Below are 10,258 nucleotides of genomic sequence, written 5' to 3'. Positions count from 1 at the left end.
TCTAGACCCGGTGGAGGCACATAGTGGTTCGGATCCCACTTTAAACTGTGAGTCCAGCCCCGATTAGCCTAACTGTGCATAAAGTGGACTTAAAACTCCAAGTCAATCAATCAAGAAATTTCTCGAAATAGATTGTGAAGATTAAATTGCAAAATGGACCACAAATCTGAGAGACAAATTCGGAGAAAAAGATTAAATATCACGCATACAAATTCCGACTAGGGTTGAGCTGATGTAGATGCCTATGGATCGGTATTGGCCAATACCAATGGTATCGGTTTGATTTTATTTACCTACACTTTTCCAGCATGTTGGTCTGTCACGGACTCTGCAAGGATCTGTCTAATTAAAATTCAAAGTTTGTTCTTATTATGCACCATTTTTGCCTGAAAAAAAAAACAACTGAATTTTGTAATAACCTGATGTAATTCTTGATTATTTTAATGCAAAAGTGTTGGTAAATTGATGCATATACAAGGTCCACCCATAAAGAAACCGAACTGTCACAAAAAAAAAAGGTATTGTATTCTGGCAACACTGCAAAAAGCTATATATAAACTTCCCGTCAGTGCATGTTTCAACCTGTTACAGGCAGTCGGTATCGGGGCAAGCCTGCGTCAGATGCAGGTCGTGTGCAGGCGGCGTACGCACTTTCTCTTTTTCTTTCTCTTCTCCTACGAAGTACGTGCACCAAGATGGAACAACATTACAGCATAAAGTTTTGTTTCAAATTGGGTAAATCGTTTACCGAAACGTTAGATGATATGGGCAGTGTAAGGTGAGATGAAACCTGGTGTTTATGATATGACCCTGAAACAAAAAGACAGAGTGCAGGATAGGACAGTTATCGCCCGTAAAGAAAAAAGCACGATGTCGAAATCTAAGACAAAGGTGATGCTGATCACATTTTTTGATTCGCAAGGACTGATCCACCATGAATTTGTCCCTGAAAACCAAACAATCAATCAGTGGTATTACAAGGAAGTGCTTGGTCGACTCAAACAGGATGAAGTGGGCTAGGAAGAATCTCTGTGATTCTGGCCAATGGTTTCTCTTACACAATAATGTTCAGCCTCATACCGCATTGTCTGTATAACAATACCTTGCTAAGCATTCAGTGACAGTGATCAATCACCTTCCATATTCTCCAGACTTATCGCCTGCTGATTTTTTTCCTTTTCCCAAGCTTAATGTGGCTATGAAAGAGCAAAGATTTGACGACGTCGCAGACATTAAATTAAATGTTACACGTATTTTGCGAACACTTACTGTCAATGACTATCAACAGTGTTTCCAAAACCTGTACAAACGCTGGTCAAAGTGTATTGCCTCCTCTGGTGATTATTTTGAAGGTGATAAAGTCATTTGAAGGTTATTACTTGTTTGCTTTCCAAAAAAAAAAAAAAGTTTGTTTTTTTATGGGCGAATCTTGTATTTAGAGTGGAATACTTACAAAATCTTAGCCAATATTTTCAACCACCTTCAATTTTCAAGTATCTGTATCCGTGGGTATCGGCCCAGCCCTAATTCTGACAGCATTAAGACAGAAGCACAACTTGAGATTCCTGCATTTTGTATTTTCTTCCCACATTATACGTTCAATCTTCATGGCCCAAAAAATAGCCATTAGGGGATGACTTGCCCAAGTGTCCCATTGCTGTTGTTTTCTAGTTTAAAGACTGGAATCTCCTAATATAGCTTTCCAATTGTTCTCAGAATTCTGGATCTCACACTGAGAATTGAACCTGGAACTGCTCACACCAAAGACAGGAGCACTAACCTTTCGCTTACACAGTAGCTTCTTCATGGCTTCAATAAAGCAGATGATATAAAAGTTTCCTGCATTTGAAGTTACCTTGGTCTCCTCAATTACAGAAAATAAATGGATTGTAGATTTAATAGTGGCAACTATTTATTTTCAAATAATACAAATGAGATACCTCTGTGAAACTTTTACAGCCCTTCACTATAGTCACCAGCATTTTGTGTACAACCTGTTGCTAGTGATGTGAAGTTGTAGTATTTCTGTAGCAGCATCTGTTCTGTTGATGGTTTGAATGGAGCAGTCTATTGCCTGAAGAATGTCTGGAACAGTTCAGAAGCAAATGCCGTATTCCTTCATCTTAGGGATCAAATCAAAGTCACGGGGGCTTTAGTCCAGGGACTATGGGGGGGGGGGAATAATAGAGCACCTGCCAGCCCCATTGAGTTAGCAAATCAGCCAAGGTTTCGCTACATGCACCAGAGCATTGTCCTGCTAAATGATGGAAGAATTCAGCAGAAAGTGTCATCTCTTCCACAATGCAGGTTGCAGATTATGATCAAAAAATAAACAGTAATACTGTGTATTGATGGTCTGTCCTTGAGGTACGATATGCATTAAGATGACACAATCACAGTCGTACACGAGAATCACCATAACTTTCACATTAGTGGGGTTCTGACTACACAAGTTTACACTGCAAACTCCAACAATACTCTATTCCTCTCATCACTGTGCATGCACCTAGTGTTGGAAGGAAGAGTCCATTTACTAATGTGTGGTAAAACTGAGAAGCACAGATTCCGTTTTATGCCATATGTACAGCAGAGTTGCCTCTATTAAATCTCCAACCCACGTAGAATTTTACTGCATGAATTTGCAAACCTACATCAACAGTTGTTCTGACTCCTGCATATATGCTTGTAAGATCGATTATAGGTAAATACTCACATTAGTGGACTGTGGCAACATATAATGAAAACTTCAAATAAACTTAAATAAAAGATCCATCAGGCGACTTCTTATGTATGCGATTTAGGTCAGTGTCTGGCTGCACTTACAAATAAACTTTCAGACTAGCTATTTATATAAATGTGCATTATTTTGTTTAATAAACTATATATTTACAATAAAGGTTTACAATACAAGTCATCAGCCTCTTCTTTCACCCACTTCCCTTTCTTCTTTTTCAGTCTGCTGAGTAGTTATGTTTATTGTAGCAGAATAACTAGGATAATGTTTGTATGTGGTTCTGACAATTTTTTTATTGGCAGTTGCAGCATGGATTAGCTCTTGTGAAAGTGCCATTTCTAAGGCATTGTCATGTGTCAATATGTCTAAATTTTTGCGCATAATATGAACAATGCAGGTTTCGATTCCATTCACCTAAAAAAAAAAAAACACTATTAGAAAACAATAACATTCAGATGCAGATGGAACTTCCAATAACAATTGGCAAAACACCTATATTATTATTGTAATTTTCCTCTCTAATTTTTGCATTACATACTGCCTCTTCACTTAGTCCATAGCTAATGTGTGCAATTGTGCAGATACCAGTAATAGTTTCACAGGAATTATACAACTGTAGCAAGTTTGTTACAAATTCATTGAAATTAAAAAATCCAATGACACCAAATATTTTTTTCATTTTTTACCAGTTTCTTTTACAGTTAGGCCTCTTCACAAAACATATAACAGAACAAGGACATTCTCACTTGGTGGGCGAGGGTGGAGCCCAGTGCCAAATAATCTTTATCCACCCAAATAGCCTACGTGAATTTTGATTTTGATTTGCTTTATTTTACTTCACTTTTTGTGCCACTTTTGGCTAATTTGCGAAGATGGAGAAGAGTGATGACATGATGAAATTGATGAATGGACACTCACAAACATCCACGCCCAGGCTGGGATTCGAACCCAGGACCCCTACTGTCGTAGCGCGATGTGCTAACCACTCCGCCACAGGAAGTAGCCTACATGAGAAAAATCACTTATACACTCCTCACAAAAAGTTTAGAATATTGTTACATTAGGCACAAGTTTGGAATATTATTATATTGGGCAATAGGCACGTTGGCAAAAAGACTAGAACGTCCACCAGAGAGATAAAATGTGTTGTTGCATTCCAAGGCCATGTCTATCACCTATTGTCTAATATAATAATATTCCAAACTTTTTGTGAGGAGTGTATTATAGAATTGTGAAAAGAGAGAAGAGACAGGGTTGCTATATGTTCTCTTTTCAGAGTAAAAATGTCAAGATTTTCTACAAATCCTTAATTCACGAAGAGAAATTTGTTCACCTAAAGACAAGAGAAGAGGTACCCTCTTAAAACAGTGTTAGAATAAGTAAAGGTTAGGGCACTAGACAATGGATAATGCCCAATTAACATTGCATGCTAATGTAGAACCATTGTTGCGAACATTCAGAAAATTATTCAAATTTAAATCAATAGAAGGTTTTTAACTCTTAAATACTTCAGTATTCTGCTTTTTATTCCTAGCAATTATAAAGGTTAACACAAATATATTTACACTACATATCAAACTATCAGTGCTATTATTAAAGTGTTTGGTGATAGTGCAAGAAATCTGGATTCCATAATGGTAAGTGGCCCTATAAAGAAGTGCATGAACACAGAAGTGAGTACTTTGTACAAAAGAAAGTGTAAATGTAGAAAAACATTGTAACAATTTATATCATTGGGCTTGAAGAGGTTATGTATACTATGAGATAAAGTGTAAAATTGTGTTACACACACACAGCTTTCTTCATTATTAACGTAAATGTAGTAAAATAGATTTCAACTTATATGTAACTGACAACATTCCTAGCTTACCTCGCACACCAACTCAAGGTTATAGTCCAGATCAACTGAAGGCCATTGCTGCTCTAATACTGGCTTATCCTATTTAGAATAGAAAGAAAATGCATGTTAGATTGACAATGGATAATTTCATGCACAAGCAGCTTATCTGTGTGCATCTGCTTTATTATGGCAATAGCCCTATTTATGAAATCATATGCAGTTATAAAAGTCTGTAATAGATTATATATTAGTAAACAAGGAAATAAAGAAGATAATGAACAACAGGCTACTACTAGGAGATGGAAAATAAAAGATAGAATGGAGGAACTAGAGAAAAGGATAAGAATGTGGAAACTGAAGGCTAAGACAATAAAAGAGAAATATCAAGAAATATTGCATACTAAAGTGCCAAGAGATGAACCCAAAGGAGTAGAAACAGAATGGATAAGATTTAAAACAAAATTAGTACAGGCAGCCGAAAAGGTATGTGGAAGGACAAGCAATTAAAGAAAGAAACACTATGGTGGAATGAAAGAACTAGAGAGGCAGTGAAAAACAAAAATGATCCATTTAGGAAATGGTTTAAAATTAAATCACAAAATTCATGAAAAGAGTACATGGAAAAGAAGAAAGAGGCAACAAGAAAGTATTATATGGATTAGTGAGAGAGGAAAAGAGAAAGAGGAGACAGCTGTAAGCTAAGAGATGAAAGGGGAAACATTGTAGAAGATGGTGAAGAAAGAAAGAGAATGTGGAAAAATCATTTTAATGTGAAAAAAGAAATGAACATGAACAAGTGAAGGAAAAAGAAAACAGTAAGGAAGTTGTAATGATGCGATCATTACTTGATCCTTTTTATTTTATATGTTTAATTAATTAATTTAATTGGATCGGTCAGGTTTTAGTGTCATGTATTTTGGTAATGTTATGTATGTCTATGTATTCCTGTACGTATTTTTCTTGGCCATTTGGGGTAGTTAGGTGTGTCGCTGGATAGCCGGCCAGCGGAAAGTTTCCAGTAACGGTTAGGTGATTAGCGGGGCCTATATAAAGGAAGGGAAGGGAGCAGTCGGCCTCAGATGTTTGGTGTAATACGGTGAGGTAAAGAGGTGTCTTTTCTCTATGGGACGAAAGGGAGAATTTTCTTGATACTATGAATCGGCGGGAACTCTTAACTTTCTTTTAATACACACACTTGATTTTTGCACTTTAATTCGATAGTACATTTCATGTGGGAAACCGGGTATACACGTACATATACCTTCAGCCAACTTTTTTGGTACTGAAGGGTTATTTTTTTTTTTACTCGTGAAGTCAGTGGCTACATGAGTCAACACACTCTCTTTGGGAAGGGGGGGACACTGAAATTGGATTTTTTGTTAATAAAGGCCAAGACTTAATTTATTAAATAAGATATGAATAAACCTGTATATTTCAAAAGGGAACTGGGTGTTAAGTTATGATTTGAAGAAATACCTGTCTACATATTGCCAATAGTTATATCCACATAACTTCAGATACTGCACGTTTTGAACCTAGGGACAAGAATTCAAAAATGTATGGTTGTGTATGTTGCTGAGAATCGCTTTAAAAGCACAATTTACACCTATACAAAGTGCAGAGAAGAGAATGAAGAGAGGTAGAGCATCTGGAATAGATGAAGTGTCAGTGGAAATGATACTAGGAGCAAAAGTGATTGGTGTGTAGTGGCTGTACAGAGTGTTGAAAACAGTGTGGCAAGAGAGAGAAGTGCCAAGAGATTGGACAAAGGGACTAATAGTTCCCATATTCAAGAAGGGAGACAGAAAGGAATGTAAAAACTATAGAGGAATAACACTAATGTGCCACTCAGTAAAGGTGTATGAGAAAATATTAGAGAAAAGAATAAGGGAAGTGACATAACTGAACATGAGAGAGGAACAGTAGGACTTAGAAGAGGCAGATCAACAGTAGATCTGATATTCACCATAAGGCAATTACAGGAAAGGTACTACGAGTATGGAAAGGATTTGATTATGGCATTCCTAGATATAGGAAAGGCATACGATAGCATGGACAGAACAAAGATTTGGAAGGCTCTAAGAGAGAAAGGGCTCGAGGAAGAGATATTGTGTAGAGTGCAGAGCACGTACAAGGCCAACCAGAGGTGTGTGAAGACACCAGTGAGAAGAACGAAGTGGTTCAGTATAAGTAATGCACTAAAACATGGAAGTGCTCTTTCCCCACTGCTCTTCATGATTACAATGGATGCAATTAACGAAGAGGTGAAAGAGGGGAAGAAGATAGGAGAGGAAGAGATCAAGACACTGTTGTTCGCTGATGACTTAGTAATATGGGGAAACAGGGAAGTAGTAGTACAGAGAGAGCTTGATAGTTGGAATGAGGAAATTAGAAGAGCAGGAATGAAATTCAGTGCAGAAAAGAGTGAGGTGCTAATAACAACAAGAAACAGAGCCAGAAATGTACCAAGAAAGAGGTGGACACGGAAGAGTTGAGGGTAGTGGAGAGTTTCAAATATCTAGGAAGCATAATTGAGAAAAAAGAGGACAAATGGGTGGTGGACTATATCAAAGCATCATTCAAAGATTAATATGGAACAGGGATGTGCCTATGAAATGCAAGAAGGTAATACATAACACATACTAAGTGCCAATAATGGAGCAGAGACTTGGACAACGACAGGGAGAGGGAGACAAAAGAAAGATGCAGGCAGTGGAGATGAAATTTTTAAGGAATATATTGGGGAAGACTAGAAGGGATAGAATAAGGAATGACGAGATCCACAGTGGTTTGGACACATGAGGATGGATGCAGAAAGAGTGCCAGTAAGAGTATATAATGCATAAGGAGTGGGAGCAAGGCCAAAGGGGAGACCAAGATGTCTGTAAAAAGAGCAGATAGTGGAGAGTGTTAGGAGAAGAGGACAAGATTGGAACACCGTGGAAAGAGAGGAATGGTGGAAGACCAGGTAAAAATGGAGAGGCTTGACTTCTATGCCGACCCAGCCAGAGGCAGGAAATGGCGAAGGATGATGATGCAGAGTTACTACAAAATAACATCTTGATTTCATTTACATATTGCACACACAGCAGAAGACTAACTGTAATAAACATGTAGCATTCAAAACAGTAACTGCCACTCTCTGTTGCAGAGTGGTTAGCTCAGCATGCTACAATGCCAGAGGTCTCACATTCTAATCCTGGCCTGGACATGTGAATGTCCTTTCATAATATCAATACTCACCATCTTCGCAATTAGCCAAAAGTGGCAGAAAAGTGAAGTAAAATAAACCAAATCAATATTCAAAAGAATAACTCGCAAAGTTGTGAAGCTAACAAGTGCTCAATGTGGGGTCTGTTCCCACATTTAACGACCTGTCTGCTAGCATTATGATGCTCCCACATAGTTTTCCACGCAACTCTGCAATTTACTTTTTTGAATGCTACATATATGTTTTAGTACTGTGATTCTCATACTATGCATGCATTACGTAAATGAGATCGGTTAGTTCTTTTAAGCGACTGTGGTACAACAACTCCATTGAATTATTCTTTTAAGTCCACTTTGTGCACAAAAAGGCTAATCGGGATTGGAGCTCTAGTTTAAAGTGGGATCTGAACCACTGTGCCATGTGACTCCTTCAAGTACAACAACTTCATGAAACACCTGTTAAGCAGCTCTTTGTCAGGTGATACATGGTTAGTTCATAAAGTCCCAATGCTGCTATTATCTGGCTTTGAGACTACTGCTTCTTTTCAAAAAGTTCCCCTTGTGGTGCTCGGTCAACACTGAAATTTTGGAGTTTCCACTGAATATTATTCAGTTTGCTTTTCTTCCACTTTTGGCTAATCATGAATATAAGGATGAGTGATGATATGATGAAGGATACTCACAAAGAATGCCCAGGCCAGGATTCGAATCCAGGACCCCTGGCATTGTAGCGCAGTGTGCTAACCACAAAGTATTTATAAAATGACAATATTACAGAATAAAGTAGCACCATTAGGGAAGTAAACTTACTGCTAAATTTATTAATATATCATTAGTAGCTGATCAATTGATTGTATAACTATATTTTAAGTAGGGCTGATCTCATACTTTATTTAATCCTGATAGCCATCAATACTTTTGAAGTCTAGTTATCCTGTGAGGTATGCAAAATGCAAACTTGCACTTTTAGAGTGCAAGTATCGCAGCTATCAAGAGAAATGTGCAATTTTCATTAATTTTGCATCAATATTGTGGCTTTCATACTTAAATGATGTCTCTTGGCAGTGATTGGGTTCCAAAACTAGGGCAGCAAAGTGCAAAACTGGGGCAAAGACAGTATATTTACCTTTGTATATAAGGTTTAACATTGTGCGGGGGCACCTGCCCCCCCCCCCATCGCCACCACTGAATGTCTAACCAATGTCTCATAAGCTGGACAACTGCATGGTATGCTAATATTCTAACAATTTTATAAATACTGTGATCATTAAACTGTTATGTGTTCAAGGATGAGTATAAGGGGAGAGATTTATCGACTGGTGTTATTAAATAAAATACGTGGGTGAATCAGGGCCTCCCCCATGGTGCAGTGGTAGCTTCATTGCCTTGTAATCAAGGGGTCCCGGGTTCGATACCCGGTGGAGGCACAAGTGGTTCGGATCCCACTTTAAACTGTAGGTCCAGTCCCGATTAGCCTTACTGTGCATAAAGTGGACTTAAAACACCAACTCAAACCAAACGTGGGTGAATCAAAAAGTAAGTTATACCCCTCTGTAAAAACAAACAAAACACATTAGAAAGAAAAAATTTATTGGACGAAAACGCATACTTTTTTCGACATAGTCACCAAGGTGTTCCAAGCACTTTTCGTATCACGTGACCAGTTTTTTGATTCTTTGTGTGTAAAAATTCCAAAATTCCATCCCATTTCTTTGAACCACTTTCAGACTGCTTCCTGCACTTCCTCATCTGACTCGAAACGCTGACCTCCTAGCTCTTGTGACAGTCACAGGGTGCCAAATTGGGGCTATAGGGAGGGTGAGACCACACTTCCCACTTGAATTTCTGCAGTAAATCCTATGCGTCAATGGCAAACATACCAGGCATTCGGGTACCTTTTGAAGAATCACATCCTGGCGTAGCCTGCATGGGAGTTTGATAAATTTTAAATTTCATGTAACAAAATAGTTACTTTCCCTTTCTTCTTGTAACTGATTACGGATTTTTTTTCCCCATCAGGATTATAGCCCAAAGTATACTGAACAAAACAAGGTATCATTTGTATCTCTAACGTTCTTAAGTCCCGGAAATATAAATTTCATGTAGAAGCATGCAGAATTTCAAATTTCCTGCTTCAAACACACTCAGTGTTAGTGCAAATACCTGGAAATCAGCCTCTGCGTCTAAGGGTTAAGTACTGACACGGATTTGAAATAGATATTTCCAATTCTGTTTGTTTAAATATCATGAGATCATTGTAGAGAAAAGTTGTTTTTCACGAAAACATGAAACGTGAGATTACACACTAATGTTAATTTTAGGTGATTTCACAAGGAGGAAATGCATTTGTCTACTACATTTGTCATGAAATTGTACACAAAATGTGCAATAACTTCTTATTTACCAACAAAATACTTTTTTCAGTCTGGATTTTCCTGTATGTTATGCAAAATTTTTGGAATGTTGATAAGTCT

The 10,258-nt window shown here is 37.7% G+C and overlaps 1 protein-coding gene across 1 annotated transcript in view; it reads right to left on the bottom strand.

The window, feature by feature from the left end:
- Positions 1–2,846: 2,846 nt before the first annotated feature.
- Positions 2,847–10,258, bottom strand: part of LeuRS-m (Leucyl-tRNA synthetase, mitochondrial) — a 64,686-nt gene continuing 57,274 nt past the window's right edge. Inside the window, exons 11-12 of the mRNA XM_083139333.1 lie at positions 4,605–4,673; positions 2,847–3,148 (exon numbers count right to left, since the gene is read on the bottom strand). Of these exons, the coding sequence (XP_082995459.1) occupies positions 2,915–3,148; positions 4,605–4,673 (303 nt within the window). The 3' untranslated portion in view covers positions 2,847–2,914. The remainder of the gene's footprint in view (positions 3,149–4,604; positions 4,674–10,258) is intronic.

Source organism: Lepisma saccharinum, chromosome 17 (genome assembly GCF_977018435.1).
Source record: "Lepisma saccharinum chromosome 17, izLepSacc3.1, whole genome shotgun sequence".
NCBI classification, from domain to species: Eukaryota; Metazoa; Arthropoda; class Insecta; order Zygentoma; family Lepismatidae; genus Lepisma; species Lepisma saccharinum.
Note: the sequence above shows the minus strand (reverse complement) of the source record. Positions and strands in the feature narration are given on the sequence as shown.